Here is a 23,808-nt window from a genome sequence, read left to right as displayed (position 1 = left end):
AAAAGGGCTATGACAATTATAATAGATTTGTATTATTCCATGCTCTGTATGTTTAGCTGTTGTAGCTAGAATTCTCAGAATTCTGCACTGATGCATTTCTCTTTGATCTCGTGGCTTTTCAAAATCAATGAGCTTAACTTTTCTTCTCTTTCCTTCTTAATCTTCCTTGTTTCACACACACCTTAGTGTAGTTTTGAGGATATCATAGCATTAATTGGTAAACATGGCATAGACATAGACTTTATCTTTTCTTCCAGTGTTGTGATGAAAGCATTCTTTTGATTGATGTATCTTGTTTTAAGATTTTATGGAGAATGTTTATAATTCATAAAATACTCTCTTCCTGGATGATAAATACCAATAGATTTATAGAAATAATAGAATGTGATAGAAAGAATGGCATGTTATATAGTTATGACCCAAGAGTAACTATAGAATTGAAGAATATTTTGGTTGATGTTTCTTAGAATGAGATATTCCACTTGCCTGTAGCCTTTTATCTTAGCTAAGACATTTTGCTGCGAATCCCTAATTAACTGTTATTTTAAAAAGACCCAGACATACACATAATTTGCAATTGGCTGATGATAACATCCAAATATAATAACATATATAAAATGTAAAGCAAACTTTAAAGCTTCATATTAAAGTATAATTGTTATTAAGCTAAGATTTTGATGATGATTGTTTGCAAATGTTAATTATCTGAAACACTCATCCATTTGCATATTTCTTTCCTCCCCCTCCAAGCATTAAAAGAGAAATACTTCCCTTAGTAAAATCACTCTGTCAAGATGTAGAATACGAAGTTCGGTCCTGTATGTGTCGGCAATTAGAAAATATAGCTCAGGGCATTGGGTAAGTACATGTTTAATTCTTTATGTCAGTTACATCTCCTGTCTTCACTGTCAGATCTGCATATCCCATCCCTTGTTCCATGAAAACATGCTACTGAATGACTAAACTTTATATGATCTTTGAAAGTGATCCTAAGAGTACTTTCTGAGCTAGCTATTGGGTTGTCGGAAAAGTTATGACCTACTTTTTCTATGTTTTTTCAAGCAAAAATGCATCATGACTTTTCCGAGAACCCAAAAGATTAAAAAGATAAAAGTGAGGATGCTGAGCATAGTGATGCGTGTTCACTTGATGTTAGTTTATCTCCTTTTCACTTTATCATTCCCAACACCTACATCCAGGGAGGGAAAATGTCCCAGGATGATCCATGCCTGCAATACAACTGGCCTCTGTGTTATTGTATCATTTCAGATAGCATCGCCCAGTGGAAGCCTTTCGTTTTCTGCTGTACAACTTTGCACTTCCCTGTCTACTTGCTGCTCCCCTTGCCTTCTGGGTGCCTGGAGGACAGGAAGGAGCAGCAGAGGGCAGACAGTCTCTTACCTGTTAAAACATTTCATGTGAAGCTATATGTATGATTAAAGAAATACAGGTGCTTAACAAATATATATTCAACCTGTTAGTTGTCAGCAAAATATCTTCACTTAATGAATATATGTTGAATTTTATGGAAACACCAACTTGGGAAATAATTTTTGTTTAAAAGCTGTCCTAAATTTGTCCAAAAACTATTTGACCCTCTTGTTTGTAGTAGAAGTCACACTGATTTCATCTGCTGCTTTACTGTGCAAGCAAGGACAGTCAGGTTGTTGCCATTTGTATAATGAAGTTTTTAAGGTGTGTGGGCCAATATTTAAGGCTTTAGGAAGACTTTAGATTGTCACAGAGATTCAAGGTAGAGCCATGTACATGTCCTGTGTCCACCCTTGCTGAATCGGACTTAAGTGTTGTGCTGGAAGCTTAGCATGTCAGCAGGGCGCGCAATCCCTAGGGCTGATTGCTTTCTGATGGGGCTTCTAAGGCTGGGCTGACTCTGCGTCATTGTGGACCATTATTTATTCAGTCTCACCAGATTTGTCCTCCTGAACCAGGATCAGAATCTATTAGGAGGATGTACTGGGACAAATGGACAAAGAAGAGGGACAGACACTTCATGAAGAAGAAATACAAGTGCTTAATAAACATATATTCAATCTTTTAGTTGTCAGGGAGGACCCATATGTGGCTATTTAAATTAAGTAAAATTAGCACCTACTCCTCTGCTACTCTGATCTCATCTAAGTGCTCAGGAGCACATGTGACTACTCCGTGGACTGGACAGATTATAAACATTCTCTTGTAGCACAAAGGTCCGCTTCACAGCCATGTCTTCCAGTCTTTGTGCTGTGTCCTGCATTTCATAGGTGTTCTGCAGCTCGCACTGACTTTTTCATATTCTATCAAGTTATGATTCATACCATTTTCCATCTTTTACCCAAGAAAGCCGGTTGCTTCATAAGCCAGCCTCCATCTCACAGAATGTGTGCTATTGCAGCGAGGTCTTATCATGGTGAATAAGCAGAGATAAAATAACAAATAACAGAACCATTTGTGACTGTGTTATAAACATCATTTATCCCCGACAGCGGTTTATAATGTGCTTCACTCTTTTAGAGGGAGACTCTAGTGTCATATGTCATTCTTTATAGACATCAGTTACTATAATACTCTATTTTAGGTCAATGAAAAAGTCACTTATACCCTGAAATCTTAGTTAAAAGGTTTTGTTTGCGTTTCTACAATTGCTACTGGTAAGTTTTTCTAAATGAGTCTAGATCGTTTGTTGAAGTTGCTTCAAGTGGAAAACTATATTGTAATTTATAAAGCTTAATATATATTTCTAGTTAAGGTCGCTATATTAATAATATGGGTGTGGGTACTGGAGTTTAACCACTTTGTAATGACTGTTCATGTTTGTTTTTATATCATGTTTTCCCAACCAGACTGCAGGCTTCTGGAGAGCTGGATCCCTAGCTTTGTGATTTCCCTCCTATTTTCCATAGCATAACCCACTAAGTTTTCTTGCTATGTTCTTGTCTATTGATTTGATTTATTTTCTTCTTGTGCTTCTGTTTCTTCTGTTGTTGCAGGACAGAACTTACAAAAAATGTGGTGCTCCCTGAATTAATAGAACTCTCCAGGGATGAAGGCAGCAGCGTGCGGCTAGCCGCTTTTGAGACTTTGGTTAATCTGCTTGACATCTTTGATACAGGTAAATCTTCCGTGGACACAGAGTTGCTTTTGAAAGCAGTGCTGTCCTGTGTGTTTTTGTATTACCAATAAAGAATAAAGGGCAGAATTTCTTATGTTCAGTTTGATGAGGACTGGCGAGCCCCTCCCTTCTCTTCCCTCCTTAATATTTTAAAGCTAGATATCTCTTGGCTATGGGAAGAGAAATTTGGAATGGGACATTGGGGTGAGAATGAGTAAGGACTGATTTCTTACTTTTGTGCAAATTAAATCATGAAGATAATTATTTGCTCTGCTGACTGATAAGGCTTTTGACTAATGTTGGACTTCAGTTTATCAGTAAATGTTAACCAGTTTGATAGGGTGAAATTTGCAGGGGGGGAGGCCAGATACTCTGGTGCAAAACTCTATTGTGCAATTGTCGGGTTGTGTTACTTGGAGTAATGACATTTTAAGTGAACTCTGTTAAGGATGATTGCACCATGAACAGTCATTATGCATAGATGTTGCAGAGTGATTGTGGCCTGTATAATGAGCCTGAGGAGTAAAAACTGTAACCTGACGAATTGATGATTCAATCTCCTTGTTCTAATAACGGGGCACCTGGCAACCCCTGCCATCATCTTTGACTCCTCCCTCTTCTCTGGCCCACACATGGTTCTCACAGATCCCGGCCTGCCCTGTATTCATGGCTTCATCCCTGCCAATCTCGCCCACTCCCTGCCGGTTGATGCGCCAGCTCTGTTAGCCATCACCTTGGCATACCAAACCCTTTCACACCTCTGGCCTGTCCACATTTTCTCCTCTCTTCCTATTTTCCTCCCTTCCCTTAATTTTTCTCCTGGTCAACATGTTTTCCTTCTTCAGTGCCCATTTTAAATCATTTCTCCTCTGACATCAGATTTCTTATAGTAGCAGTTGGCGAGCTATGGCCTGTAGGTCAATTCCTGCTCCCCTTGGAACATAGCCATACCCCCTCGTTTACGGGTTTATTGGCTGTAATTGGTTAGATGTTAATAGTGATAGGGCTGAGGAGTGTAATGGACAGACTGCAAAGCCTAGAACACTTGCAAAGAAAATTTGCAGACTCCTGACTTACAGGAATCCTCAACCTGGTGTGCAGTATATGCCAGCTATTAAACTAGTAGTCACCTGTTCTTGTGAGGTATTTTTTTTCCATCTTATTTTTTAATTGCAATAACATTACGTTGTAACATTATGTAAGTGACTTGTGCTATGTTTTTGTCTGGCTTCTCTGTTGGGCTGAGTTTCTCAAGTCCAGAGACCACTTAATATTCATCTTTCTGTTTAACATAAAGCTTGCTCGGTATGAAATTCAGTGCATGTTTGTTGAATGAATGTCTTGGTAAAAACAGTAGATCTGGTTCTGAAGTGTGATGACAACGACAGTAATAACAGTGATACTAATAAGCCTGTTGTAACATTTTAGTTAGTTTTATCAGATTCCTAATAATATGTGATTTATTTATGTAAGTTTAAGGGAACTGTGAGACATTTACAGTATTTAGAATTAAGATTTAAACAATGCTAACATATCAGAAACTTCTAACCTAAGTAGGCACACTCAAAAAATCAATTAACTTTTTAAAGAATTTGACGGGGGCCTCCCTGGTGGCACAGGCGGTTGAGCGCCGCACTGTGAAGCTGCCTGCAGCCTCTGCAGTGCGGGTTAGATCCCGGCCGGCCAGGGAGAATCCCTCATGGCGCGGCAGACCTCTCCTGTCTCACCCGCTGTTCCACTCAGCAGTGTATTTCAGTCAGTCTGCCTGTTCTGCTCCCCACTCTGTCCCTGGTGAATCCTCTCACCCTCCCGCACATCTGGCCTGTACCCTGGTTCTTGTATAAATAAATAAATCTTTAAAAAAAAAAAAAAGAATTTGACGGGGACTACACCTGAGAGAAGAAGGCATACATTGTATAAAAATGAAGAATGATATAAAAAAAGTATAAAATGAAAAAAAAAAAGAATTGTCATCCAAGAAGTACAAGTGAAGAAATTCAATATACAGAACATATTATAAATGAACTGAATTTGAGTAAAGTGAAATGATGTCAGGAGCAGTGGGAGGAGGGGTGCATTGGGTTGGGGTGGAGGGTTAATAAAACTTCAGTGGTGGGCATGCTGTGGTGACATACCTTTGAGGAGTACATTTGAAGAGTCATAGAGCTGTCCTCCTAAAACATACAGTGTTTGCTGTAAACCAACACTACCTCAGTGGAAAACAATGATGAAATGGACAGAAACCTCAGCCTGGTGTGCAGTGTGCGCCAAGAGAAGAAGGAAGGTTTCCTGTCTACTCACCTGTTTGCATGAGCGGTGTCAATTCTTTTAGCTATTCGGACTCACAACCTGAAACACCGGAGCCTCTGCATTCTGCTCTCAGTGGCCTGCGGCACTGAGAGTTCAAACTCCTCAGCCAGACAGTCAGGTTTGGGAGAATCTCAACTCTCCTCGCACCTCTCTCTGTCATACCTGCAGTATTTTTTTCAGACACTTGCAATTACTATGAGGTTAACATAGTAATTTTTCTTCTGGAATTTAGGTACATTTATTAGTTCCCATCTGTGTAGTATGGGAAACTGGATCTAGACTATGTCTCTCTTGTTTTGTTTTGCAGATGACAGAAGTCAAACTATACTTCCCTTAGTGAAAACATTTTGTGAAAAATCTTTCAAAGCGGATGAGTCAATTCTTATTTCGTTGTCTTTCCACTTGGGAAAACTATGCCATGGACTGTACGGTAGGGTGTACGCTAAGAATTTGAAGGTCATAGAAAACGTGTCCCTTTTTCTTCTGTCTTAGTCACTAAAGTGTGTAAAATCTTAAGAGATCTTCAAATTTTGGAATGACCTTTTCACTAGTAGGACCTATCTGAAAGAATGACAGAAGGCAGGAGTCATAGCCCTCTCGATTTCTGAGTGTTTTGCATTTATGCATTAGTTGGTATGTGATAATAGAGATTTAGGATTAGTCACTGTTGTCATATAGTCAGTATATTCTTATTAATCATTAATGGAATAATTAATATATCGTATGAGCAGTTCAGCTTCGAATATAGAATTATACCCACAACCGTGGGCATTTGAACATATTACTCATTTCTTGGCTTACTATAATAATGTTAGCGTTAGTTAAGGTATAACCATCTGGCATGATAAAACCTTTTTTAATGTGGGTTGCAGGCATTTAATAAGCTGTTGAAAAAATGTGTTGCAACATATAAGAGTTCCTATTCCTGCAAGATAGTTAATGAATGTGGAGAACCAGTGCGTGGATCAGAAGCGCTTTGCATTGACTTTGGTGTCTTTCAAATTCAGTTTTTAAGCAGACACATCTGCATGTCACTTCTCAAGCAATTCTAGAGTATTTGCCATGCCTCAGTCGCAGGAAGGGCTGTGATCTTGTGATATAGTGGCTTGTTGGTGACCTGTGGTAGGACACACGTTGTGGAGGCGCGTGAGGGCCCTCCTCCTGCACTGCATAGTTTATATTACCGACATTAAAATGAAAATATTACTAAAATTAACAGAACTGATGTGGGTTGACCTGTTAGATTTCTTCATAATACTTATTCTTTCCTCAGTGTTAATTTTATTCATGGCCTCCAAGCATTTTTAAATTTTTTTTTTCTAATTATGCTTTTATTGTATTTTGCTTTTCTCTTTTTAGTTTTTGTTTCCAGTTAAAATGTTAAGCAAAAGTTTTACATTTGTTTTAGGAATTTTTACTCCAGATCAGCACTTGAGGTTTTTGGAGTTTTATAAGAAACTTTGTACCTTGGGTTTGCAACAAGAAAATGGACACAATGAAAACCAGGTTCCACCCCAAATCCTAGAGCAAGAGAAGAAATATATTTCAGTGCGAAAGAACTGTGCCTATAACTTCCCGGTAATGAATTATATATTCATACAGACTAAACATTTTGACATGTTTTAAAACTATGTGAATAGATAGCATTAAAAGATATTGCTATGTTGACAGTTGTTGCTTAGCGTCACGTTTGGTATATGGAGTTAGGTACCAAGTAAATGTCGGTGTGATTTGTGTTTATTGCTGTAAATCTGTATTACTTGTATACATTGGCCTTTTCAAATATCATTTATAAGTAAATTATGATTTGGAGAACATGATTTCTATGTCCGTGAAATGGGTTAACATCAAGTATTGATGCATCTTTTCCCCTGCTTTCCTCTGATTCTCTCCCATCCACTCCCCCAGGCCATGATTGTTTTTGTTGATCCGAAAAACTTCCACATGGAGCTCTATTCTACATTCTTCTGCCTTTGCCATGACCCTGAAGTACCTGTCAGATACACTATTGCTATTTGCTTTTATGAAGTAAGTCTGAAGAAGTGATACCGTTTTACTTTTGTTGCTGATTTACCTGTGGGTACTACAAGATTTGTCCATATTTTGTATTAGTCGTTTCCTAAACCTTATTTTAAAATTCCAGCAATTCTCTTTTGAATATATTTACAGAATTCATTTACACAAATGCATCATTTTCACTTATCATTTATTAATCCCCTTATTGAATATATCTGTACTAAATACTTTACACCAGACATTATGGTGTAGATGTGGTGTGTTGCAGATTTGGAAGTAGAATCAGTTTTCATGTGCTTTGTAATATTTATATTTAACTTTGCACCTAAACTTGGCAACTGCTGGAAAATTATTTAAATTTACTGTTTTTACTGCAAATAGATTATTTCATGGATATGGCTTTTAGTTTCCACTGTTTCAACAGCTCCCCATTATGTAAGAGCAAACGTGAATTTCAACTTTTATATAATGAATGCAGTTGACTTAAAAAAAATTTTTTTTTGAAACATTTTTGAAATTTGGGCAGATTTCTTGAATACATTCTAAGCATATTTATGCTATAGTTATAGTAAATACACATAAAAACTGTAGTTTTTCAACTTTGAAAATGCCACATAAAAATCTTTCTGAGTGGCATAATAAGATGGTATAATAAACATTCATAGATGGTATAATAAACATTCTTATTACCAATGATAATATTTCCTTCCCTTTCTTGAACTGTGTTCCTACATCAGAATATTGTTAGATCAGCTAAAATTGTGCAAGACATTCATACCTTCATCATAAATGTCAACTTAAGATTTTTTTGGCTGTTGGGGGACTGTCTTTGCTTCTTTTGAATAACCTTTTTTTCTGGTGTGAATGAAATCTTCATTGTGCAAAATCTAGGACATATTCCCTTAAGATGCTATAATCAATTAAAGTAATTTTAGTGTTGCACAATCAAATCACCTTTGTAACTATGCTTTAGAAATGCGATTTTGCAGTCGGGAAGAGGATTAAGGGCCCCGGATGCTGAGGGAAATAATTGTCTCCAATATCCATTCAACAGGCGGTTAGCCTTGGTCTCCACACCTGCTTTCTCTGTCCAGCTTGGTGATTTCCAGAGGTGTTTGCACGAGACTATAGTCTGAGAATGTAAAACTATATAATGTTGGAGTCTCTGTTTCTGTTTATTTTGAATCTCAACTAGTTAATATTACGTTTTTACTTATGTTCTACAGTGGACATAACATGTTCACACCAACTAAACATTGACCTGTTATACAGACACATTTCACTGGTGGGAGTGGATTTGGGAATTGTTGATATAGCTATTTTCTGGATGGCTGCTTTCCATATTCTCAAAATCATGCCTGTCGGAAGGGTAATAATGATATTCTACTCTAAACTGAGTGGCTAGTCCAGTTTTGTCCTTTTAAATTATGAAAATCCACCGGTGCATTTCTGTCTTTCTACAGAGCTGCTGCTAGATTTTGATAGTTACCTTTCTAGTGCTAACTTTATTCTTGTTTTACAGAATAATAATATTCTGAATATATTTCAACAAGTCAAAAACAACCCTGTAGAACTCAGGTTTCTTAAAACACTTTCTTTATCCAGAAATTTCTTTTTTACCCATATAAAACCTTACTCAGAAGCCCAAAAGTGAAAATAAAGGTGAAGTTAGAAACTGGTGGATTTACCTTTGTGGGCTCCAAGTATGAAGGAAGGAAAACTTTGCTCATGAAGGAACTGGGTTAGCCCAGACCCCCCACCCCCACCCCCCATACCCCGCTCCTTTCATGCTGAGGAAAGTCTCTGAGGGGAGGCCTCACCGGTCTGCTTGCGTAGGCCTTCTCCACCGCTTGCGTAGGCCTTCTCCACCCCAGTCAGCCGGGCGGGCCTTCGTTAAACCTGCCCTTGTTGTGAAGCTCTGGACCTGGATGAATGTTCCTATGCCTGGAATATTATGTCAGACCCTGTTGGCTGCTCTCAGTGTCTGCAGATGTCATTGGGGGACATCCTTGGGTTAGCATTGCTTGTGCTAATGAAAGCCATTCTTCTGTGCTTCCCACCGCCTGATGTCCATGCGCTCCAGCGTGTCACAGAACAAACTGAAGAGCTGGTTATGTATGCCATTAAATTTTCTAGAAATACAATTTTAGATTGTTGTAACCTAGTCTCATTTTAGAAGAAGTATCTTAACAGGGATGTATTTAAAAAAAAATTATTATTATGACCTTTCTATGTCCAGTAGTCTCAAATCTGAGAGACTTTATTGCTACATTTTAGGTGTCTAAACTTCTGAATTCTGGAGTATATTTAATTCATAAAGAACTAATAACATTATTACAAGACGAATCACTGGAGGTAATATCTTCTTACTCTTTGGTTTTTACTTCTTTTATGCTAAGTCCAAATATCAGTGCATTTCCTCCCTACTTCTTAGGAATTATATGAACTCTTTCAGCTGACTAGGCCCAGAAGTTTTAAGTCAGTGTACCACTGTATATCATAGACTGGGAATTGGGAACCTCTTTTAAAAATATTAGATTACCATCTATATTTATTTAAAATATATGTGTATGTTTGTTAAGGGACATTTAGGAAACGCCAAAGTATAGACAGATAAAAGAATATCTTTATTCTTCTAATCACTTTTACTATTTTGTTATATTTTTCATTTTCTATTTTTTTCTATGTAAAGGTTTTTAGAATATATTTTTATGTAGTAAGGTTTTTATTTTGCACCACTTTAATCATATGTTACATTACATTTCATGCCTTTTTTTCCCTCCACATAGTTTGGGGGTATACATGTGAAGACTTTGAAAATATCTTTGTTTTGGTGCTTCATTTAGTATATCCTGTTCACCTTGACGATGTGCAGCTGGTCAACACTCAATTTATCAACATTTAGAAATCACTGAGTGTGTTACATGACTTAAATCACTTTTCAAAAGTTGGGAAGCAGTTTTTGAATGTGTTGGTGTGTGGAAGTTGCTGCTCAGATTTACACCTTTTGAACAATATCAAGAGGGAGATGGATTAATCTCTCTTCTAAAGTAGTTTGCTCAAGGAAGGTGATTATGCTGCTAAGATATTCCAGCAAAAAAGATGTCAGAGTAAGAAAATAGAACCCCCCCCAAATGTTGTTTGGTAAATTATACTACTTCTGTGTAGAAATTGACAGATGAAGTTAACTAATATAAGATTAGAAAAACATAGTTATCACTCTAAGAGTTATCAATATCTCTATTAAAAGGTACTAGATGCTCTTATAGATCATCTTCCAGAAATCCTGGAACTTATGTCTACTGGCGGAGAAAGCAGTATTCAAGAAAATAAGGCAAGTCCCATGTATCAACACAGTTTCTGAATGTTTTAAGTATTGCCTTACTCTACAGGGCTGTTGTGAGGAATCAAGGAAAGAGCGTATGAAGAACATTTAAAATGGTGCTTGCCACATAGTAGGTGCTCAGGAAATACCTGTTGGAATTGGAATGGCTTGAATTTCTTCTTTAATTCTTACATTACCATAACTTTGATTTCTTCTCCTTGGAGTTTACATTCTCATTCAGTTTTTATTAGCAATAATGATTATCCCAAGAGTAGCAACTGGTGAGGACAATAGCGTGGGATTTAGAGGGCCCAAGTTTGCTGATAGTGAACTATGTTGTTACAGTTTTCTTTAGGCAGAAGAGTTGCTATTGTGTGATCAATCAGCCAGGAAAGATAGTCCTCATCTCTATGTCAAAATTAGGTTTCCAGTAACTGTACATTTTACTTATGGATTCTTGAAAAAATATTTGTTGTCACCCAATAATTAACAAAGATGGCTCCCAAGTTCTGAAATGAGCAAGCGTGTCCTCCGCCCCAGTGCATTGTAAGGCGAAATCATTTGAGCAGATGCCATGGTGGGTTTATGTAGTTTTCATGGGTGCTTCTGATGTGTCTCTTTCAGTTGTCATCTCTGCCTGACTTGATTCCCGCCCTTACGGCCGCTGAGCAGCGAGCTGCAGCCTCTTTAAAATGGAGAACTCACGAGAAGCTCCTACAGAAGTATGCCTGCCTGCCGCAGGTCATATCAAGCGATCAGATTTATTATCGTTTCTTACAGAGAATGTTCACAATCATGATGACAAATGTGAGCCCATCACTTTTAGATCCATACATTGGCTTGGGTTGTTACATGTCTTAATTCTCTTTTAACCCAGAACAGATTTTCTGACTGATATGATATACCTTGGAATTTAAGATTTATCTGTTTTGTGGACCAGGGATCTCAATAGGTGACATTGGGGTTGAAGAGGGAGAATTAAACCAGAAGGATCAAAAAGTATACCTGATCATGGGATCTATAAATCTATATATTAAAAGTGGCACAATTTTGGTGATATACCTGACACTGGGTATATTCTTGTAAATATTTGTCAAATATGTGAGTTAACAAGTTCCAAGGAATGGCTGAGAGGAATTGGTGACTGTCACTTAACGACAAAGTGGCAAGGTGATGAGAGTCAAATATATAAATCAAATCTGATGATTTGAAAAGGACCGTGCTGAAGTCAGCTAACTCTGTAATGTGATGTATTAGTTGATGTGTCTGTGTGATATTAACATTAAATTCTGAAGACACTTCAACAGCGGTTTGAGAGGCAAGCATCACTGCTTGCTCTTTCAGCCAATAACTTCAAATTGATTTATGCAGCCAAATTATACTGTATATACTATTAGAGCATATACTATTAGTCTAGTTTAATTGTCTTTCTTATTTCTTTAAGAATGTCTTACCTGTCCAAAAGGCAGCTTCACGAACTCTATGCATTTTTTTACGCTATAATCGTAAACAAGACCAGAGGCTTGAGGTCATTCAAAAATTAATTGAACGTAAGTAAACTTCGCCTTTCATTTTGGGAAAAAAAAAAAAAAAGAATGTAAACAAATTGGTTTAACCTGATTTACTTTCTGTATCATTTTATCACGGATAATTAGGCTGATGTTGATACAAATCTAAAGTATTTTTTGCATTTGATTTTTGTTGGTTAATTTTCCGATTTATGACAGGATCAGATATCCCATCTGTTGTGCATTTCTAGACTTGAGAAATTAAAATACGTATACTTCTATTGAAAACCTAGTTCTGGTCTGATAAAATTGAATTTTGAACTAAAATATAAATATAATAGAAATATAAAAGAAATATAAATAGAATACCCATGAATCTAATAATTTATGTTTCTATTTTAATTATTAACAGAATAGGGGCTTTATTGTTTTCATGAATAGAGTTGCTAGTATAAATATGTGAACTTAGTGAGCCTCACTGGTTTCTAATGTCTTTTAAAAATCAAACCAATTACAAGTGCAAATTTAATTTAAATATAATTTATTTTCAGTATGTAAAATCAAGGCAGAGACCTTTAGTGTAAGTATTAATTCTAGATATAGTGACATACACCTATGTATACTTAGTGATTCTGTTAATTATTGTATACTTGCTTTGACTATAATGTCTTAATACTTTTATTAAATTATATGATAAAGCACAGAAGGGAATGGAATTGGAGTTTACCATATTAAGTAGGGATTGCCACTTTTAAAACAAATTTAAAGTACATAAAGATTAGCTTAGGAAAAATTATCCTTAGTATAGTTTAATATTACTTTTTTAAAGTCTGTTTTAATTCAATTTTTATTAGTGGTAGGACCTCATATTTAGGATGTCAGTTTGAAACAAGATTCTATATGGTTTAAAGAATTACTTTTGCCTTTGAACATCAAATAATAAAGGAGATAATTATCCTTTGAAGAATGATCTGAATTATTGTCTGTAATACTGTGTTTATGTGTGACTTTATCCAATGAGAGGAAAACAGTTAATTTGTTAAACACTTTTCATGTATGCAGAGCTGCATTTGAACTTCTGCTCTTCCTTGCTCTGTGACTCTAACTTCTCTTAATCTTAGTATCTGTTTATTTTAGGAGGGTTAAATTTATGCTTATCTCACTGGGTTGCTTTTCCAAGATTAAATAAGGTAATATGTGAAGTACTTATGTAGTGAATGATCAGAAAATAGTACATATATTGAATTCAATATTTAATAAATGTTTCTGGAACAGAATGCATTATTTAATTAACTTTTTTCTGGTTTTGAGGTATCAGTAATTTGGAGTCTACAAATTTAGAGCATATAAAATATGGTTATTAAAAATCTCTTGTAGCTGCTTGAAAAATTGTGGATATAAGGAACTTTGTCATGAACTTTGTATACTCTTGTCACTTGTAATTTCATGTCAGAAAAATTAAACTTACTATTTTTTGTTTCTAGAACTGGGCCAAGGAAAAAGTTATTGGAGTAGACTTCGATTTTTGGATACCTGTGAATTTATTATAGATATCTTTTCCAAATCATTTTTCTGTAAATATTTCTTTCTACCTGCTATTGAACTGACACATGATCCAGTGGCAAATGTGAGGTATGGTGCCAAGCCAAGAAAATACATTTTTAATGTATCTACTATAATGGGTGTATGCAAAATCTTTTTCTAGGTCAATTAAAAACATCAAGTGAAGAATTTATTTTTGTTTTCAAGTCTTTGTAGTTTTAGTTGAGGAGCATTAATAGAACCTGGAGGCAAAATCACCGACCTCTGTCTGTGTCCTTTTGCCTGTTGGGTTGACAGCGCTACTCAGAGCCAAGCCAGCAGGCTTTTCTGGCTTGCTTAGAAATTGAAAAAAGAAAATAAGTCTGCCTTTTTATATCTTCCCCTAAATAAGCATATTATCTTTATTTTATTGTGGTAAAATATGCATAAGTTCACCATATTAACTATTTTCGAGTGTACAGTTCAGTGATACTGAGTGTACATATACTACTTCTTGAAAGAAAGTGGTTGAAGACAATTGTAAACCCTCAACTGTTTAATTTCTGTGTTCTCTGCTCTGTGTCTCTGTCCTGAACTCAGACCCCTAGGAGAGATTTCCAGCTCTACTTCAGCTGCGTCTCTTTGGGCAAGTTATAAAACCTCTCTGTGCATCAATTTCCTTAGTATCTGATTCCTAAGGTGTTCTGAGGAATAAGTACCTGAGATAATGTAAATAAGCAGTTAATTTACCAGAAAGGTGCCGTCCCTAATCTCAAAATCTTTATAATCTCTTGGGACCAGGATTCTCATTCTCATAAATCACTACTATAGTTTGTGTAACTTCTGCTGAATATTTATTTTCTAGACCTGCCTTGGGTTATAAAGAATGAAGTGTGCATAGGCTGTGAATTGGGTTTTTTTCTTTCCTTAAGTAAATGTTTAAACTTTAACTTCACTGAATCTAGATAGTATGGAGGCCGAAAATAGACTTGGTATTCCAAGGAACCTTCTCCTCTGCTGACAGAAATGAAAAACATCTCATCGGGGGAATTGGGACCTGTTAATTAGAGAAAGCCTCACCAGTCTTAGTAGTATCTTTGGTAAACTCTGAATGAGACCATTAGGCCTGTGACCAGAGCTGGAAACCCCGGAGAAGAAGTTGCTTTCTCTTTGCCTGTTGAATCAAAAGCACATTTTATTGTCTACCAAGTCTCCTTAACTGAAGGCTTGGCCGAGAAACCGTTCTGGAAAGTCTAGGAGTGGAACTTAGCTAGTTCAAGTTTTGGTGTAGAAATAAATTGCTCATGATCGGGGAGCTCTCAGACGGAGGAGTGAATACAGCAGCCGTGGGTGTCCATGCGGCCGGCACCTCTGAAACCAGCGCTGCAATTTACCGTGTCCGCAAGGAGAACATTTCCTGTGACTGCCTCCTCCTGATGGGGGGTTTTCTCTCACCTCTGGGGTTCTCCAGTCTGCTCTGCCCCATCTACACTGGGGGCACTGCAGATTCTTGCTCTCTTTCCTGTCTTACCTGCCTGCCCTTCTGCCTTGCTGACTCTTGCTGGCCCCTCGAGTCTCGTGATTTACTTCACCTGAACATTCCTGTCTTCTCCAGCACAGACACTTGCCCTGGACAATGGCTCATCAAACCGACTGCCCACTTAGCCTTTCCAGTGACTATCTACCTCCGAGGCAGTCCCGATGTAATTTCCCTCAAGTCAAACCCCATCTTCCTCCTCTGCGCACCCTCCTTCTGCCGTCTCTTCCATGTCAGTAAATAACCGCTTCATCTCGCCTCTCGCTCAAGTCCACACCTGGGCTCCTTCCTATTGCCCCCGCCCTCAGCCCATCTCACAGCTTGCAGAGCACATGGGGTCCAACTCCTCGCCCCCCACGCCGCCCCCAGTGCGGGCGCCCGTTCAAGCTGCCGACCTCTTGCCTGAATCATTGCAGGGCCCTCCCTGGTTACGTCCCTCCTTCTGTCCTTCACCATCTAAGGTCTTATCCTCACATTGGCCAGATGACACCCTTCAGACGTTAAGTCAGTTCTCTGTGCCAAGCCCTCCTACGGCTTCTCACTGCACCAAAAGAAAAGCCGGTCCCCAGTCGGTGGCTGCGGGCCCTGGAGGTGCGGGCCCTGGAGGTGCGGCCCCTGGGCCGTGGCCTCTGCTCATCTCGCTTTGCTCTGTCTACCCACTGCTGCCAGCTGGCTGGTTTGGGCAAATTTGCTGTTTTGAAGCAACACCCCAGCAGGGCCCACCTCAGAGGGCATTTGTGCTTACTGCAGTCACTGCCTGGAATGTTCTCCAGACCCTTGCCTGGTTTACTCCCTGATTACCCTTCGGTCTCTGCCTCAATGTCATCATTTGAGGGAGACTGTCACTGAACCCTCTCTGCTTGCATAAAAATGGTAATGCCCCTCTTCTGTGCTCCCGCAGCTCCTTCCCACTTTATTTTTCTCTACAGCACTTGCCACTGTCTGACATTTAACTTCTCTTTCCTCTACCCCCATCCTAGCATAATAAGTGCCACAAGAATGAAGAATTTTATTTGTTTTATTTACTGTTGGACCTCAGCACCCAGAATAGCTAATGCATAAATGAATTCTGGACTATTTAAAATTTGAATTTTCTTTATTTCATGTGACTTTTATCCTTAGTTATTAAATTCACTCAAGAGTAAATACCATTTAATTTGTTATAGAATGAAACTTTGCTGCTTGTTGCCCAAAGTGAAGTCCACCCTGAAGATTCCTGCAGATAAGCATTTACTGCAGCAGTTAGAGATGTGTGTGAGAAAACTCCTGTGTCAAGAAAAAGATAAAGATGTCCTGGCCATTGTAAAAAGAGTAAGTGTCACTGTCACCACCGCCTTTGCATTCCTTGCATCAAGGTAGTGCTAATCCTCTGCTTATTTTACCTTTACCTGTAGGATAACAGTACATTCAAATTTACCTGTAGGATAGCAGTACATTCAAATATATCTTTGCTAAACTGGCATGAGTTAATACTTACGTTTTTTTTTTTTTTTTCCCCCAGTATTTATTGGTTTATTTTTCTTTCATCTACTGGGATAACCAGAAATACCCAGAGTCTGGACATGAAATGTAAAAACACACCACTTATATAGTACATTACATATAACATACTATATACATATGTTTGTTTCTACCAGATATTTAACACTTAACTACAGGAGTTTGGACAACGGAGTTGACTTGTCAGAACAAACACAAGAGGGTTACTTTTATGAAGGAATTTATTAGCTCACAATAATGGAAGCTAATCCAAGAAACAGGTTATAAAAATGATGTACTTAAAGACTTATTAATCTACATTGGATAATTCTGGAGTACAGCTCTTACTTTGAGTATGAAGTCAATGTGTCCCATGAAAATTCTGTGGTATAATGTATATCAAGCTAAGGTGCTGATAGGGGAACTTCTGAGAAATCTATTCAAAGCTTCTGGGTAAAAATGGAATAGTTTACCCAAGTCAGTTTTTTAAGATGGGAAGTAATTTTATTTGAAAGGGATGTTTCATGGCATAAGTATAAAGTTTTCATAAATTTCAGCACAAAAATAAAGCTTCAAATAAATGTACTGTTTACAGTATATAGCTTTGGGATATGAATGTGTGATTCTACTTTCTATTTAATGAGAGTGACTCATGGAAAGTCACCATCCTCTGTCAGAGAGAGAACCCTGGATTATGTGGACCATTCTTTGATTGAAATAATTTATTTCAAAGTATTGTAAAAGACAAATATTAAAATCGAGAGAATACTTTCAGAGTAGTCTTTTCTCTGGGCTGATTTTTAGCCAAATGAAAGTTTGCTTCATGTATGTTTAGCTAACAGATTATTTTTTAATGCAAAAATATTATTCTATTTCTGAAAATTCAGAAGAGTGGCAGTTATTAGAAATTAAATTGAATGTATTTAGTATTTAAAGTATTCCTCTAGACTTGTTCCTTTTAAGGTTAAAGACTTTGTCAGAAGTGTGAATAAGTCCTGGTGTTCCTATAGAGATGTTGATTAAAAATACAGGATACGATTAGAAGGAATCTTAGAGGTTTTCTGATGCAGTCTTCTACGTAGTGTAGAAGTCTCCTCTTTGAACCTCTCTGGAAATCAGGCGTCTCTGAGAAATGACTGGCTGGTTTAATTTACCTTGGGTTGAGCAATGATGTCTCATAATTTTCTTTGTAGACTGTACTAGAATTGGACAGGATGGAAATGTCTATGGATGCTGTGAGTATTCTCCTTACCTTAATTAAGAGGAATATTTAAAACTTGGTAGAAACTCATGATTAATGTTGCACCATTTTTATTTTAAACTAATAGTTTCAGAAAAAGTTTTATGAAAAAGATTTGTTGGATCAAGAGAAAGAAAGAGAAGAACTACTTCTTTTGGAAATGGTATGTTATTTTCGCACATACACACACACACACTCTCACACACATTCTCTCTCTCTCTCTCTCTCTCTCTCTCTCCCTCTCCTGATCATTATAACTACTTTATTATTTTATTAAAAATTTCTTACCACTTTTTTCTTCCTGAATGACTGAATAAGTATCCTGATGTTTTGAAATCTGTTCTTTTATGAACTAGAAGGGAAACAGCCTTTGGGAACCATTAAAACAAAACCAGCACACAATTTTATTGAAGTATAATTGACATACAATTAACTGTATGTATTTAAAGTGTACGGTTTGATGAACTTTGACATCCATGAAGCCATCACCACAATCAAAATACCAAATACTGCTTTTCCCTCAAAAGTTTACCCATGCCTCTATGTGGTCCATAGCTTTTTTTTTTAATTAATTAATTTTTAAAAAAGATTTATTTATGCATACAAGAACTGGGGTACAGGTCAAAAGTGTGGGGATGGGTGAGAGATTCACCAGAGACAGAGTGGGGAACAGAACAGGCAGACTGACTGAAATCCACTGCTCAGGGGAGTACCGGACAAGATAGGAGAGGTCTGCTGCGCCATGTGGGTAGCTCCCTGGCCGGAAAACGAACTCATGCTGCAGTGGCTACAGATAACTTTATAGTGCTGTGACTTAACTGTTTGTGCCACCAGGGAAGCCTCTATTAATTAATTTTTTAATTGTGGTAATCAGGATTAATCTCTAGACCAATTTGGAGAATTGCCATTTTAACAATAAGAGTCTTCTCATCTACGAATGTTATCTGTTATACCATTAATTTAGTCTTCTTCACTTTTTTCTTAGTAATTTTGGTTGTAGAATTCAAGGAAATTTTTTGTTAGGCTTATTCTTAGGTACTTTGTGTTATTTGGCATTATTGTAAATAGAACTGTAATTTTTATTTTGCTTTCTAGTTTTTTTGTTGCTAGAGTATAAGAATATAAATTCTTGTATCTTGCAAACCTGCTAAGTTACTTACTCATCCAGAAGGTGTTACTTAAGTTTACCCAGGGTTTTCTCTGTAAGCCATTATATTGTCTTCAAGTGCAGAAGATTACTTCTTCTGATTCAATATTTATGTATTTTTATATCTTTTGCAAGATACAAATTTATTTTATTTTTTTAATAAATTTTATTTTTATATTCCCCATACAATTGCAACACCCTTATTTTGACCCCAATCCCTCCCCTCCCCGCCCCCCACCCTCCATAGAGTTTCTCTGGTTCATAGTTTTTTGTTGATTTTGATTTTCACTTTCTTATAGTTATTCATTTTCCTGGTCCCTTATTTAAGTTTTCTAGATTCCTGCTATGAGTGAGACCATGCGGTATTTTTCTTTTTCTTTCTGGCTTATTTCGCTGAGCATGATCCCTTCCAGCGCCATCCATGTTGCTGCAAATTGCATATGTTTATCTTTTTTGAATGCTGAGTAATATTCCATGTTGTATATGTGTAACTAGCAATAAAATATAATTGCTAGCCCTGTGCACAGGTGTTTGAGGGAGGCTCGATTCTGTGGGATTCAATGACCATACCGTATTAAAAGGAAAAAGGATTTATTGTGAGCAACACAGGCGATGCACAAGCAAAATTATAAACAGTGCCCCAAACCCGACCAAACTAATAATCATGCATACATACTGTACAGTTTCCTCAGAAATCAGCATCACGGAGGCAAAGAGTCAGCACTCCGGAAAACAGCATCATGGAGGCAAAAAGGCAGCACTCCGGAGAACAGCATGGGAGACATATCCACGTCCAGCAGCTGCAAGCAGCAGCAGCTAGGCGACCACTGTGTTTTTATCTCCCAAGGTTGGATATGGCTAGTATCCAAACCCAGGGATTCATGGTGAGCTGGTCACGTTTCTGTGCACGACGCCCCGGAGTTTCATAACCAACCCATTTCTTGGTGGTCCCGGACATCGCGAACAGTTACATAAGCCCTATCTTTTGGCTCCTGGTCCTGGCGCTGGCCAGGCTCCCGGATCAGGGGGCCAAAAGGTGCTCGCACATCTTCCAATGTCCCCGGCAAAACGACATTAACACTTTATTTTCCTACAATATGTACCACATCTTGGAACAAGAACAGACACACAGACCAATGCAATCAAATAGAAAATCCAGAAATAAACCCACAGATTTATGGTCAACTAATCTTTGACAAAGGAGCAAAGAATATGCATTGGAGCAAAGAAAGTTTGTTCGATAAATCGTGCTGGGAAAACTGGGTTGCTACATGCAAAAGAATGAAGCTTGACCACTACCTCACACCATGCACAAAAACCAACTCAAAATGGATTAAAGAACTAGACATAAGACCTGAAACCATAAAATACATAGAAGGAAATATAGGCGAAACACTACGTGATTTGCACATCAAAGACATCTTTACAGACACATCACCCAAAGCAGTGATAGTGAAGGCAAAGATCAACAGCTGGGAGTACATCAAATTAAAGAGCTTCTGCACAGCAAAAGAGACAGTAACAAAAACAAAGAGAAACCCCACCGACTGGGAGAACATTTTTGCACCGAACACTAATGATAAAGGACTGATCACAAAAATCTGCAAAGAGCTGATGAGACTCAACAACAACAAAGAAAATAATCCTGTCAAAAAATGGGCAGAAGAGCTAAAAAGAAACTTCTCTGAAGAGGAAATGCAAATGGCCAACAGGCATATGAAAAAATGTTCAACATCCCTTGTCATCAGGGAAATGCAAATCAAAACCACCATGAGATACCATCTTACACCAGTGAGAATGGCACATATTAAAAAAAAACTAGCAACAACAAATGTTGGCGAGGGTGTGGAGAAAAAGGAACTCTCCTGCACTGCTGGTGGGAGTGCAAACTGGTCCAACCACTATGGAGAGCTGTGTGGAGATTTCTGGACCTACTAAACACAGAGCTTCCATATGATCCAGCAATTCCACTCCTAGGTATTTACCCAAAGGACACAGAAACATCAACTCCAAAGAGCACCTGCACCCCTATGTTTATAGCAGCACTGTTTACAATAGCTAAGCTTTGGAAACAACCCAAATGCTCAAAAAAAGATACGTATTTTAAAGGCTATTGCAAGGACCAAGACTTCCATATAATAAAAGGCCTCTAGTTGAATAAAAGTGAGCCAGGCAGGTGTTCTTCTTTTTGCTGCCCAGAGGAAAATCCAGTCCACTCTTTCAACATTAGGTATGATGATGCCAACAGATTTATGTAAATGCCCTTTACCAGACTGAAGAAATTCCCTCTTACTCCTAGTCTGCTGGGAGGTTTATAGGAATGATGGTTAGATTTTGTTAGATGCTTTTTCTGTGTGTCTAGAAATACTTGGTTTTTCTCCTTGTATTGATTTCCTCAATTATGATGGTTTTCCAAATAGTAAATCAATCTTGTATTTCAGGGTAAACTACTTGGTGATGATATTGTCCTTCCTCTGTTATTGAATTTTTGGCTAATTTTTAAAGGGATTTTTGTGTCTATATCCATAGATTTATGATGAAATTATTCCATGATGTCCTTTTTATCATTTTTTTTGTAAGTTAAATTTAGTACTACAGTTACTCTAGCCTCATAAAACAAGATGGATAATATTACCACTTCCTTTATTTTCTAGATTGTATAAAATTGGTGTTTTTTTTTTCCCCTTAAGTGTTTTATAGAATTTATTAATGAAAATGCCAAGGCTTACCATTTTCATTTTGGGATTTTGATAATTGATTCATTTTCTTTAATAGACATAAAACAATTCAGATTTTCTTTTGTCAATTTTATAAGTTTTTTTTAAAAAACAAATTATCCTTATTGAAATCAAATATGTTGCATTAAGTTGTTTATAATACTCTTATATAATCTTAATATATGTAGGATCTATGGTAATAATCCATTTCATTCTTTTTTTTTAAGATTTATTTATTTTTGTATTTTTATGTACCCATTTCATTGTTAATGACTGATGTTCTCCTTCTCTCTTGCTTTCTTTAATTTGTAATTTTTTTTATTTTGTAGTTTCTTTAGAGAAATACATATCCATCTTTACAGTTTACTTATTGTTAATATTGTACCACTTCATTTAGCAGTGATAGAGACCCCTTTACTATTCCATGCCATTCTTTATAGCTCCTGTGTGAAGGACATCCACCTTGAAAACCCCATCGGACAATGTTACTGTTTTTGCTTTAAGTCATATATATTGAGGACCAGAGAGCAAACTGTTGGCTCAGATGTTTACCATATCCAGTGCTGTTACGTCATTGGCTCGGATTAAAATTTCCCTCTTATTTTTTCCCCTTCAGCCTGAAGAATTTTTCTTTAGCAGTTCTTAGAGTGCAGGAATTCTCCTCATTTCCTTTCTGAAATGTCTCATTTTACCTTCAATCCTGAAGGCCATTTTGGAATTTTGGGTTGACAGCCTAATTCTTTCAGTATGTGTTTCTGTCTGTCTCCCGATCTCCATAGCATCTGGTAAAATACCTTTCATTGGAATTGTTCTTCTGCTTGTGGTGTTGCTTTTCTCTGGCACTTTCAATATTTTTCCCTTTATCTCTTGTTTTTAGCAGTTTGCTTTTGGTGTGTGCAGGCATGATTACTTCAAGTTTATCCTGTTTGGGAACGGCTGTGCTTCCACAATCTGTAAACGTGTATCATTCCACGTATTTGGGAAGGGTTGAGTCATTGCTTCAATACATAGTCTAGCCCATTCTTCTATTTCTGGGTCTTCACTTACACATATGTTAGACCTTTTGATACTGTCCCACAGATCCTTGATTTTTTGTCTTTTATTCTTTAAACTATGCCCAGAGTGAGTGGATAATTTCTGTTCAATGTTACCAGCTCTTTCCCTTTTCTTTGTGCTCAGTGTATTTCCTGTCCTTTCCAGTATATTTTTTACTTTCAATTGTATTTTTCAGTTTTAAAATTCCATTATTTCATTTTTATATTTTCTCTTTCACTGCAGAGAATTCTTATCCTGTGAGATTAAAACGTAAGTGGATATGCTCTGAAAAGCAAAGTGCATTATTTCAGCAGTTTTCCAAAACAAAGATTAGAATTCATAATTTCCAGGGAAGAAGCTTCAGAGAACAAGCAGGCCCTCAAAGGTTTTTAGAACTAAGTGACCTAAACTCAAGACAAAAGTCAGACAGTGGAAAGAGACCCAGAGATGATCCCGATGTCGGCGTTCACAGACAAGGACGTTCAGATAACTGTGATTAAAATAACCGAGATAATAGAGGGAAGTCTAGAGAAAACAGATAACTCTGCTGTAAAGTGCACATAATGATTTTTTATATTTTATGTGCTTTATTTTTAGTTTCAGAATTTCCATTTCCATTTCCATTCAGTCCAATTCTGTATGAAAATTTGTCACCTTATTTATTTCCTCCATCTTTTTCTTTTCATACGTGCCCTTGAAAAGAATGCTTGTTCTCCAGTTGTTGAGTGCAGTGTTCTTCACATGCCTGTTATGCTGAGTTTGTTTAAACTTGGTAATTATTGAACTTCTTCTGTACTTATTATATTGGGATAAGAGAATCCCGAGCTTTGCTAGCACTTTTGTTTCTTGATCTGGGGACTGGTT

The 23,808-nt window shown here is 37.2% G+C and overlaps 1 protein-coding gene across 3 annotated transcripts in view; it reads left to right on the top strand.

Annotated features, from left to right (window-relative positions):
• The window catches only part of PPP4R4 (protein phosphatase 4 regulatory subunit 4), a gene marked incomplete at both ends in the record, with an annotated part of 74,092 nt that overhangs the window by 41,219 nt on the left and 9,065 nt on the right, over positions 1-23,808 (top strand). For all 3 annotated transcript variants that reach the window (XM_084241207.1, XM_084241208.1, XM_084241206.1), the window contains 13 exons: positions 751-858; positions 2,988-3,109; positions 5,727-5,849; positions 6,828-6,997; positions 7,328-7,447; positions 9,713-9,790; positions 10,686-10,769; positions 11,385-11,567; positions 12,205-12,310; positions 13,753-13,900; positions 16,493-16,637; positions 17,999-18,040; positions 18,134-18,208. In XM_084241207.1, the coding sequence (XP_084097333.1) occupies positions 751-858; positions 2,988-3,109; positions 5,727-5,849; positions 6,828-6,997; positions 7,328-7,447; positions 9,713-9,790; positions 10,686-10,769; positions 11,385-11,567; positions 12,205-12,310; positions 13,753-13,900; positions 16,493-16,637; positions 17,999-18,040; positions 18,134-18,208 (1,504 nt within the window). The remainder of the gene's footprint in view (positions 1-750; positions 859-2,987; positions 3,110-5,726; positions 5,850-6,827; positions 6,998-7,327; positions 7,448-9,712; positions 9,791-10,685; positions 10,770-11,384; positions 11,568-12,204; positions 12,311-13,752; positions 13,901-16,492; positions 16,638-17,998; positions 18,041-18,133; positions 18,209-23,808) is intronic.

This window comes from Talpa europaea (assembly GCF_964194135.1).
Source record: "Talpa europaea genome assembly, chromosome: 8".
Lineage (NCBI taxonomy): Eukaryota > Metazoa > Chordata > Mammalia > Eulipotyphla > Talpidae > Talpa > Talpa europaea.
Note: the sequence above shows the minus strand (reverse complement) of the source record. Positions and strands in the feature narration are given on the sequence as shown.